Source organism: Rattus norvegicus, chromosome 6, assembly GCF_021556685.1.
Source record: "Rattus norvegicus strain SHRSP/BbbUtx chromosome 6, alternate assembly SHRSP_T2T, whole genome shotgun sequence".
Lineage (NCBI taxonomy): Eukaryota > Metazoa > Chordata > Mammalia > Rodentia > Muridae > Rattus > Rattus norvegicus.
In genome coordinates, this window is record NC_141539.1 from 11,980,181 (window position 1) to 11,993,202 (window position 13,022).

At 42.0% G+C, this 13,022-nt stretch overlaps 1 protein-coding gene across 12 annotated transcripts in view; it reads right to left on the reverse strand.

Annotated features, from left to right (window-relative positions):
• Positions 1 to 3,013: 3,013 nt before the first annotated feature.
• The window catches only part of Gtf2a1l (general transcription factor 2A subunit 1 like), a 78,215-nt gene continuing 68,206 nt past the window's right edge, over positions 3,014 to 13,022 (reverse strand). For 11 of the 12 annotated variants that reach the window (XR_015621958.1, XR_015621959.1, XM_087553611.1 and 8 more), the window contains 3 exons: positions 6,685 to 6,945; positions 5,976 to 6,065; positions 3,014 to 3,284 (listed from right to left, as the gene is read on the reverse strand). Coding sequence is in view for 10 of the 12 variants with exons in the window: in XM_087553611.1 (XP_087409737.1) it covers positions 3,177 to 3,284; positions 5,976 to 6,065; positions 6,685 to 6,945 (459 nt within the window). In the remaining 2 variants the exon portion in view is untranslated. The remainder of the gene's footprint in view (positions 3,285 to 5,975; positions 6,066 to 6,684; positions 6,946 to 13,022) is intronic. The other variant, NM_001012136.1, reaches the window with a different exon arrangement.

Below are 13,022 nucleotides of genomic sequence, written 5' to 3' on the forward strand. Positions count from 1 at the left end.
AAACCGCTTCTTGGTAAGGGTGGGACTTTGTATCCCCTTCCCGGGTTCAGTGCTGAGATTTGTGTCTAGAGTGAGCCTGGGTAAATCTTGTGTGTGTGTGTGTGTGTGTGTGTGTGTGTGTGTGTGTGTGAGAGAGAGAGAGAGAGAGAGAGAGAGAGAGAGAGAGAGAGAGAGAGAGAGAGAGTTTTCTTGGAGTCCTGTATCTCTTTTATACCTGTTTGTGTTTGGTTTTGGAGACAGGGTTTCTCTGTGAAACAGCTCTGCTGGCAATTCTGGAATTCACTTTGAAAACCAAGCTGGTGTCAAACTCACAAAGATGCTCCTCACACACACACATACACACACACACACACACACACACACACACACACACACACACACACACACACACACCCTGCACCCCCCTGCCTCCACCTCCCAAGTGCTGGGATTAAAGTCATGTACAGCCACACCTAGCTTCCACTTCTTACAATCTTTTCTCCCTCCCTATGTGTATTCGGATTCCTGAACCTGGAGTAGAAGGGTGTGATAAAGACATCCCATTCAGACGCGAGCCTCTGTGCATTTTCAGTTGTGGGGCAGTGTTAATTCCCATCTGCGGCAAGAAGCAGCATCTCTGGTGAGAGCTGAGGGACGGATATACCGACCCATGAGTATGGTGGTGGTCATCACCAGGGTTTGTATTGTTGGATTTGTTTCCCCTTGGCCCATGGCCTATCTAGGCTGAGATTCTTGGCCTCGTTAATAATACCAGGTATGCATTCCATCTCATGGACTGGGCCTGAAATCCAATTTAAAAACTGGTTTGTTACTCTCATCGCATCTATGCCACTACAGCGGCTGTGACCCTACAGACAGGTCATTGCTACAGCAGCAGTGGGCACACCCTACAGACAGGTCATTGCTACAGCAGCAGTGGGCACACCCTACAGACAGGTCATTGCTACAGCAGCAGTGGGCACACCCTACAGACAGGTCATTGCTACAGCAGCCATGTACACACCCTACAGACAGGTCATTGCTACAGCAGCAGTAGACACACACCCTACAGACAGGTCATTGTTACACAGCAGTATACATATCCTACAGACAGGTCATTGCTACAGCTATAGGTTTTGTGGCTAGGGAGATTGATGAGAACTCTTCTCCCACAGGATACAGCTATCCCACCCTGTGGGGTGTACCCAAAAGACTCTACATCTTATAACAAAAGACACTTGCTCACCTGTGTTCATTGTTGCTCTATTTATAATAGCTAGAAACTGGAAATGATGATGTTCATCAACTGATGAATGAATAATGAAAATGTACTTTTACTTGATGGAATATTATTGAGCTTTCAAGAAATATGAAATTATATGTGTAAAACCCTTTTTAATTTAATATCCACATATAGGATAAAACATGCAGTGCTTGTCTTTCTTGATCTGGATTACCTCATTCATGATAATTATTTCTAGTTCTACTCATTTAGCTGCAAATTTCATAATTTTGTCCTTACAGTAAAGTTTTAATAATTTATGAAAAAGAAAGTTGATTTGAATATAGATTGGTGTTAACTGAAGGTGGGTAGAGTAGAGTGGAGTGGTAAAAGGAAGGCTGCATTTGATTGATGCATGCTGTAAATGTGAAGGAAAATATCCTACCAAACCATGGTAGCATTATTAATGAATGGAATGTTAATCAAAAATAATAAAGAAAAGAAAAAATATGAATACACTTGCTGAGAAATGGATCCTATAAATAAAATATCAAGCCCACATTAAATTAAACAATAAAGCTATGGACATTAGCATGACAGCTGGTTTTATGTCAGCTTGATACATGGTAAGAGTCATCTGAGGGGAAGCAACCTCGATTGAGAAACTGCTCCACAAGATCCGGCTGCTGGCAGGAAAGTCTATAGGACAGTTTTCAATTAATGATTGATAGGGGAGGGCCCAGCCCACTGTGGGTAAAGTCAGCAGGCTGAGCAAACCATAAGGAACCAGCCAATAGGCAGCACTTGTCCATAGCCTCTGCATCAGACCCTGCCTCCAGTCTCCTGTCCTGACTGTCTTCAGTGAGAGCTGTAATACGAAAATATAAGCAAAGTAAACCCTTTCGTCTCCAAGCTGTTCTTGATTGTGGTGTTTTAACAGAGCAGTAAAAACCCTAAGACATTCAGCATGTTTTAAAAAAAGAATAGACCTTAACCCATTAACCCAAACTGGAGAAAGATAGCTGAGCAGTTAAATACACTGCCTGCTCTTCTTGCGGGCCCAGAATCAATTCCCAGCACCCACATGACAGCTAAATGCTGTACATACCTCCAGATAAAGGGGATAAAGTGGTGTCTTCTGGGCTTTGTGGGCACCGCAGAAATTTACGCACATACATTCAAAATATCTATATGCATAAAATTTAAAAATAAATCTTATCTTTAAAAAAGTGTAAACTATCACACAGTGAAATAAACTTTGTGACCCAAAATTATATAACTTTTAATTAGACAGCACAGTCTAATAGAGAATGCAGAAGGCCACCATGCTGACGGTAAGTGATTTCTGACGTACTCTGCAAAACTTGTGTTATGTGTGTTCATATACATTCAAATAGAGACTTCATTTCCAAAGTATGTTCTGTAGTGTGGATCCTGGCCAAAAAACCTTGAAAACCACCAACTCCAGTAATATCCCAAGAGCTGGGGTTCTTAGGCCCATCTGGGACAGGTGCGAGAGCACCAAATTCAAGATAATTTAGTGAGCACTTACTTCTGTCTGTAGTCACCGCCATCCTACCAACAGATCGGGACACGCGGAGAAAAGTATTGCACTTCACTTTGCTTAAATTTACATAGATTTCGTTTGCACTTTTTAAAAATGAGGGGTGTGAGGGTGTGTGGGTGGGGCTGTGGTGACAAGTGGGACACAGCTGAGTGCCGTCACACCCAGTGCAATTATGCTTTGCAAAAACAGGATAATGGTGGTGGTGCCAGCTAAAATGGAAAGCAAAATAAACATAACATTGTAAATGTGTGTCTGCATTTGAACTATACTTTATTTAATTCCATATAGTGAACAAAAAAGTAAAATCGATTCTTCGATGGACCACATATAAAATAAGAATGTGGGTCACACATACAATATAGTAGTCCCACGTGGGTTCACAGAGCTGATGGACCGAGCCTCTGGTGCTCACCACTCGGCTTCACCAATGGCCTTTGCAAACACATAGTCTCTCCCTCCAAAGCACATGACTCCATCTTTCAAGTAGAATTTCCATCTGTTCTTACTCCGGTGAATCTGGAAAGAGAAAGATGCTCTGAGTCCATAAGCTAAATGATCGCTTATATCCTTTGAAGCAGCAAACTGGACTATGCTGGCCTTGTATGTAAGACCTTCGCAAGATAGCCCATCATCCTTCAGCAAACATTTGTGTGGGACGGTGTCTCTATGCGGGTGAGGGCAGGCACAAGATAAGGCAAGGCCTGTGATTGGACAGGGAATACGTAAGGCGGGCACAGAGTTTGGGAGAAGAAGGAGGAAGAAGAGCCAAGATGGAGGCAGAGAAGGACGACCCAGATCTGTGTGGCCTTAAAGGGCCACCGGCAGTTATGAGTATTTTATAAGGGATGGAATTTTATAGGACAATTTGTCTTATGTAGGTGGACAATTTATATCAATATTAATTTATTGTTTATTATGTAGATGTTTTGTGGAATAATAATTACTGATCCAAATCTGATAAGTTACAGGCTACTGAGTTTTGATGTTAATGGGTTACTGGGAGTTGTGACTATAACCACAGGTAGCGTATGCTGGGAACGTGAGCAGAGTCTGCGGCAAGAGAGCCTCGAGATAGGCAGACGCTATATAGAACTAGCGTGACAGCGACCCGCCTTGGGAATTAGATGGATGGTGAGATCAGGGCACAGAGAGTAGCCAGCAGCAACACGGGATGGAAATTGGGAACTCAGCGAGTTGGGTTGAGATGTTTTTTGCTGATTGAGATAAAAGGACGCAGTGAATGCCATGTGGCAATAACATGGGATGGTGACCTCAGTTTTTAATATTTACCACTACACATTTAAGTCCCCATAAGTCAAATACTAACACAAGGACTAGAGAACGGTCAGTCATCCGTACACTCACTGTGAGGACTGTCTCTCCTTGGCAAAGTGTCAGTGATCAGCCCCACTTAGACCCAGGTCTGGGGACTGCTCAAATCCCTTATACACAGGGTTTTGTGTGTTACATAAACCTATTCCATCCTCCTGGAAGATTTATATAATGTCTAGGTTTTCATAACAGCCAATGCAATGCAAATGCTTTGAAGTAATGGTAATACTTAATTGTTGAAAAATAGTGACCCAAACTAAGTCTGCATATGCTCAGCAGACATGTAATTTTTCAAATGTTTTCAATCCACTTGGTAGAATCCACAGAGAAAATTGCAGAGATGACTGTAGACTTTAATGTATTATGAAAGTAAAAACAATTCCTGCTTTGAAGAGCTGATATTTTAATAAAGAAGGAAACCAAAGCCTGATAATTTTTTTTCTATCTATATAACATGTTAGAAAGAATAAGGTGATTTTGTAAAGAAATGGTATATATATATATATATATATATATATATATATATATATCAATTAAAAACACTATTTTCTGTTTCCTTCATGTATATCAAATTATGATTAAAAACACCAAAGATATTAATATTCACTTCATGAATGTTAGGCTGCCACGGATCTGAATGTCATGTGACAGGAAGTAGCAGAGATGTGGGCATCCCAGACAATGCTCGTGAGAATGTCCCATGCACAGGCATCATCCCTTTATTTCTCTGCTCAGTGCCAGGCTGCACTCTGAATGCCTGCCTCCTGTCCCTATCCCTGCAGTACAAATCATAAAGCCCCATGTCAAAGGCCAGCATCACCCACGACAGGTCATGAAAAGTCCCAACAGCAAATAACTCCTTGTATTTCCTTGCTGCTGTAGGCCTTTCTGTCTGCCACATAGCTTACAGTTTGATTCCTGTGTTATCAGCATTTGCTTTATCTGTCACACTATTCTCATACCTGGTTAGCCTGCCATCTTACCATGTGTGATTTTTTTTTTTATTCTGTAAGAAATGCTGTGTTTGAATAAGACTGCTACCTTCTTAGGACGAAGATTATCACTTAGGGGCTGATAGGCACAGCCAAATGGGGCTTGGGGTGTGACAAAGCACTTGCCTACATGTGTGACAGTCCCCAGAACCACTGAGAAGGGGATAGGGACAGATGATCACTTTCAAGAGTCACGATCCCATACATGCACAACGGAAGATCCAAAATACACCCTCAAAACTTTACAGAACGGGGCTGTAGATAAAAGCGCTTGCCGTACAAACATGAGGACCTGAGTTTGAGACCCAGATCCACATTAAAAGAAGCTGGGCAGAGTGGTGCACACTTGTAATCCCAGTGCAGGGGAAGGCAAACACAGGCAGGAAGACTGGGAGCTGGTGGCCAGCCAGCCTAGACCACTTGCTTAGCTCCAGGCCAACAAAAACACCCTGTCTGTAAAATTAAAATATACATTTCCGGGGTTGGGGATTTAGCTCAGTGGTAGAGCGCTTGCCTAGGAAGCGCAAGGCCCTGGGTTCGGTCCCCAGCTCCAAAAAAAAGAACCAAAAAAAAAAAAAAAAAAAAAAAAATATATATATATATATATATATATATATATATACATTTCCTAAGAAATAACAGCAGAGGTTACCCTCTGACCTCCATGCACATGGACATGCGCACTGATACACACATGTGCACCCACACAAATGTGCACACGATGTACACATACACAAAGAAATCCTTTACAGAATTAAACAGCTGTTTCATGAGTCACTTGACTTTGAACCAGAGAATTCTCCATCATATTTCACACTATTTTATAAACCTCCCAGTATAAGTTCAATTAATAAACTCACAGTCCAAGATGTGAGCACAGTACCTTATCATACTGACAGACAATTACATTATCTGTGTCAAACAGGTCTGGCGCGTCCTGCTCACTGACATCATCTCCAGAATTTAGGGGATCCTAAAGATGAAAGATGATCACATTAAGGGATTTCATGATGCCTCAAATTTTTGTAAAGATAGAAAGACTTAGAAGTAGAGGGACCTGAAGAGACAGAATAGTATTTCTGCTTTAAGGTCAAACAACCTCACTTTGACTTCCAGCTTGACCACTTGATAATTCATGCTGACCTTGGGCAAATTCCCCATGTCTCAGTTTTCTCATCTCTGGTACCAATCTAGTAAAGAGGGTAACTCGGATAGGACATGAGTTACCACAGGCAGATATGTCATGTGCAACCCCAAGTGCACATCAACAGCCCTCACAAATGCAATACCACATTCTACCCAAACATCATCACACTTATTAGATAGAGGACAAAGATTGCCTCTCCCAAGCCTTCTACCAAGACAACTTAAAAAGCAACAAACATAAATCCAATACCTAACCACTTAATACCCATTTGAATTACAGTTTAAAGTTGAAAGGTTACGAGTCCTGCATATGAATCACTCTGATTTTACAAGAGCAAAGACAAGGTTAATCTTAATCAGAAATGTATCCGGCTGTGCGGTACAGGGAAGCACAAATCCTCTCAGTTAATAAGCCAAGACTCAGCTCAGAGGAGCGCCCGCCTCACCTCTTCTAGGGCGTCTATTTGATGGTCCTCGTTGTCACTGCTGTTTGCAGTTGAATCTTCATTTGATACGCTGTCCACTTCTTCCTCAAGTACCTTAAGGTCGCCGGCTTCAATGATCCCTGGAAATTCATTCTCATCTGCATCCCTTATGCTTCCCCCCTCTTCAGCAGAAGAGTTATCGCCGGTTCCATCTATTTGAATTATTTCATTAATATCATCATCGGTTACCTGAATATTCAGATCCCTCTCAGAAGTACAACTCTGCAAACAGAAGAGACATGGTCAAGTTCTTCAAGCTAAATGAGGCATTAAAACACTGAATCTGGATTGTGAATGATTGGCCAAATACCACACAAGGGGCCATTTAAACTTATCTCTTTGCCTTCTGAGATTTGTCCCTTAACATGGGATTCTGGGATATCTTTAGCATTTCTAACAAAAAAAGATTGTTTGGTTTTAAGTAAACATACTACCAGACACCAGCAACAAGCGAGCTCACAGCTCTCACTTTTGCCAGCCTTCACGGATATGCCTTTAGACACATGTCCTGCTGAATCCTAACTACTGTGCTTGATTACAGTGGCAACCAAATGATGTAGAAAGGACAGTGGAGTGCTCAAGAAATGAATGCAGACTTTAAGGGACTATGTGGTCAAAGGGACCAATAGAGAACTGCTTCGTTACTTCACTTAACCTGAGGTGCCTATTTTAGAACTGTTCATAAAGACAAAAGTAAAACAAAGACCGCCAAGGCCTAGGAAGGAGAGAGGGGTGGGAGTGTAGTTCTTAGTTAGGGTTTCTATTGCTCTGAAGAAACAGTCTGGATACAGCAAAAGCTATAAAAGACAACATTTAATTGGGACTGGCTTACAGTTTAGAGGTTCAGTCTGTCATGGTCATGGTGGGAAGCATGGCGGCGTGCACGCAGACATGATACTAGAAAGGTAGCTGAGAGTTCTACATCTGGATCAGCAGGCGGCAAGAAAATCACTGGACCAGCTTGAGCATCTGAGACCTCAAAGCCTACCCCCAATGACACACTTCTTCCAACAAAACCACACCTCTTCCAACAAGGTCACACCTCATAATAGTGTCACTCCCTATGGCCTCTGGGAGCCATTTTCATTCAAACCATAGGTATGATCTAATGTCTCTCCTTCAGAGGATGGAAACATTCTAGAAATGGATAGTGATGACAGATGTACCCTGGCTACACAGGTGACTTTTACTTCTATTATTCTCTTCCAAACGGAGCTAACAAGCATCTGGTAAGTGTTTTATGGGCATTTTCTAATTTAAATCTAATTGCAACACACTGAGATAAGACACTATGGTTTACAGGACCACAAAGGCAGCAAAGAATGAGATGGAATTAAAGCCCAAGTTTGATTACAGAGGCTTCGCCTCGCGTGCAGCATATGTCTTCCCATTCGCCTGTCACAGGTGGGCGAGAGCTCCCCAGAGCTTCAAGTGTCTTAATGAGAAGAGCTATTTTATGTACCCATAAATACCACAGAATTTACAGCACAATTCTCATCCTTTTTGACAAAATCAGGCCCTTAAACTAATCAAAATGTATGCACATAAATAAGGAATCTTCATTACAGACATGGCTTAAACGGTATTTTAACCTATATGAGGATGGGGGAAATTAGGTTAAATGCATTCGGCCAAGGCCACGAGATGTGTAATATGTTTAAAAGGGCCTCATGCCCAACATGAGCAGAGTTCTGAATGAGAAGTGATTTTTCAAAACTCATTTCTTTAGTGGAGATGATTAACATATACTTCCATTATTTTTTCTCATGATAAAATGATTTTATGTGGATTTAATTTATTTTATGACTAAAAATAAATGAAAATAATCTTAAAACTAATGGAAGTCCATACCTCAAATATTAGCACTCTGGAGGCTGAGGCAGAAGGACCTTGTGAGCTCAAAGCCGATGTCGCAAAAATGAAACCTTGATAATGAACACCAGGTGCTGTAAGGTAGCACATGGACATGCTGGCTCTTTGGGAAGCACACGGACAGCCATTATCTAACAATAGACCACTTCAGCTCTCCGGGTTAGGTGCACAGGTACAAATTAAGGGCTCAGAAAGGATAGCCTTCACCTATCGACCTAAGGAATTTGGGGAATCTTCAAGGTCCCTGAAAAAAGGAAGACTTCTAATAGGGCCTAAGACACTTTATTATGACTTGAACAAATACACTTTCTCTGAGATGTACAGTCAAACACAATTTTACGTCTTAAGGTATCAATTTATGACAGGACTTCAACACAAATCAGTTAAAAGTATCTAAGGAGAGGGCTGGTGAGAAGCTCAGTGGAAAAGGGGGCCTGCCGCCAAGCCTGGCAAACTGAGTTTGATCCTGGGACCACATGGTAGAAGGAAGGAGCCTACTCCTGTGTCCTCTGATCTCTCACATACACTGGGACACTCATATCACACATAACAAAATAACTTAAATATAAAAATATCTTAGTAAGAAGAGACAACCAGTACCATGCAAACACTAATCAAAGTAAAGCTAAAATGACGGCATTTGTGTCAGAACACAGCATGTTACAAAAGATACACAAGATTATCTAAAAACGAAACAGTCAGTCTGAGAAGAGAGCAGCGATCCCAGTCCTGTGCGTCCGCCATCACTATTACTACTGTCTCAAAAATATGTAAATCTAAAGCAGGTCTCGGGTGTGTCTCAGCAGCAGCGCCTATGTTTATAACGCACTAAAGCTCCCTAAATTCACAGCTGCAGCTCTTCCTAGCAAGCAACAGGAACATTTACAGTAATACCAGGAACCATGCAGAGGGCCTGACCAATGCATGCAGTCTATACGGCCTAATTGACATGTATAGAATATTATAGATATACATATATATATCAATAATTATAAAAATCTTAAGTCAGTGGCTCAATAATTCAACTTAAACTAAAGCAAAAAGTCAAATTAAGCCCAAAGCAAAATGAAGGAAACAATAAAAAAGAAACAAACAAAATAGCAACAACAACAAAAAGAAAGAAAGAAAAGAAAATCAAGACCAATAACCATTCATTTAAAGAAAAATGGTAAAATTGAACATAAAAGATACCAGAGTTTTGGACTGCTAAAAGGATTAAAAGGATGTCACTGCAGGTCCTAAAAACATTTAAAAGATAAAAAAAAAAAGTACTGCTAACTTTGTCACAATAAACCTTACAAGTAGATAAAATGAATGAATTCCTATCATAACAACAAATAAAACTATCAAAGTTTACACAAGAAACACCAGATGACCTAAGAGAAACACTAAAGTAAAATAATCTACAGTTAAAATCTGCCCCACAACTTTCCCCTTCGAGAGGGGGGATAGGGGAGGAGGGGCTGTGTGAGGTGGGACTGGGAGGAGGGGCTATGTGAGGTGGGACTGGGAGGAGGGGCTGTGTGAGGTGGGACTGGGAGGAGGGGCTGTGTGAGGTGGGACTGGGAGGAGGGGCTGTGTGAGGTGGGACTGGGAGGAGGGGCTGTGTGAGGGGGGAATGTATGAGGGGGGACTAAGAGAGGGGAAGCTGCAATAGAGATGTAAAATGAATTAATAAATAAATTAGTGGGAAAATATTACAAACACATACATACATACAATCTGCCTCCACAAAGAAAAAGTCTGGATCTAGGAGGTCACATTCTTTTCTCAGAAAAGAAATGATGTATAGATAAGTTTCAACTTATTTTACAAAACTCCTACTACCTTAAAATCCACTACAAGGAAGGAAAAAAAATGGAGAGATAGCAGTATTCTTCTTGAAAACAAGGCAAAATGTCTCAGTGAAATTTTAGCAAACTGAACCAAGCATTTAAAAGGAAGACCACACAGCATGGCTCAAGAAGTTTCATCGAGAGGATGCCTTTAAAAGGGAGGGAGCAGTGGAAGGTGAATCAATCACTTCAGCCAGCAGGGGAGAGAGAAGGAAGAAAGGAATGAGGGAGAGAAGGATAAAGGAGGGAGGGAGGAATGAGGGGAGATGTGATTTCAGTGCATGAGGAAAGTTCAACAATTCCAAAGTATCTCCTAAAGTCTCTTGATGACCTTGGCTTTTTGAGGCAGGCTCTCACTCTGCAGCACTGACTATGTAGACAGGGCTGGCCCCAGTCAGACTGCCCTGCCTCTGCCTCCTCCTCACAACCTCTGCGCAAGCACAGACAACTCTCTGCACCCTCTCACTGAAAGAAACTTCGTCCCCCTGTAAGAGGCACCTAACAGAAGCCACAGTCAGCGCAGCACTTGCTAAGAAGACTGAATGGCTTTCCCTGAGGACCAAGAGCAAACTACTGGCTCTCTCTAGTCCATTTCTGTACTAGAAGTCAGGAGCATAATGTAAAATAAAAACAAAAAACAAGACGTTGACAGGAATCAATTAAGCTGTTTCTTTTCACTTTAACTGTATAAAACAAGTTCAAAGACTATACAAAATTACCTGGTTTTAACAGGTGACAGGATATAAGATCATTTAAAAAAAATCAATTGTATGCCTACTCAGTAGCATAAATAATTAGAAACTGGAATTGTTAGCCAGTACCATTTGAAGTGGTAAGAAGAGCATCTTTCTACATTCAATAACACTTTTTCCACTTTTCTAGCAAAATACCAAAAGGCAGAATGCATTGGGATGATGTATTTAAAGTACTTAAAATAGGGAAGGATTTGTCCAATCTCTGTCCCAGTGACAATCAATGATTTATATAGAGGCTGCCACACCTCCCCCTCACCTTGCATTAAGTTCACCTGCCATCCTAGACAAGAGGGAAAGGGAAAACATTCCCAGGTCAAAGGTGAAGGGGTTCTCCCAGAAACCCTTTGGGTTAGCTAGTAAGAGAAACAAGGTTAAGACTGTTTTCCAGGAAGGGAAGCTGACAGCAGCAGATCAGAAGCCTGCACTACCATAGTGAAAAGCTCTCAGGGAGAACTTTCCCTCGGGATGGAGACCCTCCAACTCTAATGACCAGACCGAGACACCACAGGATGCAATCAGCAAGAGGATTTGGTTTATTGTCGGGATACACAGGCACCTGTGGGCGCTTCAGTCACTCGGGGGACTGGCGCGCCCCACGGAACCAAGGATGGGCTTTTTATAGGATTCTGGGGAGCAGAAGCAAGCATACAGAAGCAGATGCATGGTTACAGGGATATAATTGGTGGATTCTAATGTGGCAAGGGTTCAGCCCGGGGGCAAGTTTCCTAGCTACCTTCCTGGAACATAAGGACTGACTCGGCCCCCCAAGGGTTCAGCCTGGGGGCAAGTTTCTTAGCTACCTTCTTGGAACATAACGGCTGACTCGGCCCCCCACCAGGGTGTGGGACCTCTCCCGGGGCTTTTCTCATTGTCAGGTGCTCAACCGCAGTCGTCCTGTTGCCAGGCCTTCAACCAAACATATCCTGCTTGGCAGCCGCTGTGTACTCAGTGTTCTAACCTTTCCCTGAACCATGGCGTTACTGCTGCTAAGCTGGGGTCTTTCATTAGTTTTAGCTCAATGCGTTTTTTGCCTTCTCTAGGACTTAGGAGGCAAATGCATACATCTGCATTAATGTGTCTGTGCAAATACAACCTCTGACAGAAAGGAAAAGTAGAGAATGGCCAAACTGTGAAGGAGAAGCCTGTTGTGTGGCTGCATCTGTTCCAGTCAGACTCAAAGGGCTTGGTGTTGTGTGAAGATGGTATATTTAATCCCCATAATAACCAGGAGGAAAGCGGCTATAGAATATCACACAGTGGGGATGATAAGGAAATCAAATGCATCAATACAAGAATGCCAATTAAACAGAAAAGGCGGCAGCAAAGACAGAATCAGAGGGAAAAACGTAAGATACACAGAAAGCAAGTAACAAAACGGAGAATTACCATTTAAGTAATTATCCCCATCAATAATTACCTAAAGCACAGATGGATTAAATTATCTCGATCAACCCATTTTGTATTGTTCTAACAAAATGACTAAGCATGAGAAATCTATAAAGAAAAGGTTTATTTAGTTCATGACTCTGGGACTTCAAAAGGAGCTAGCACCCTGCGTGGCTTTGATAAGGATGTCACAGGCGCAGGGAGCCACAATACAGGGACCATGTGGAAAAGAGACAGACCAGAGCCTAGGGCCGAGCCAAGTCATTTTTTTTTTTTCACAACAGAATTTGATGTGGACTCTCAGGACCATCTCTGCTCGGCGCTCAGCAGGAACCTATCCTGAGGTGGACTCTAGAACCTTACTGGTTTCATCTTCCCTTTTCAAAAGCTCCTACGGCCAGCTCTGTCCAAATCATAGCATTTCCCAAACAACGCATACAGAATGCAAAAT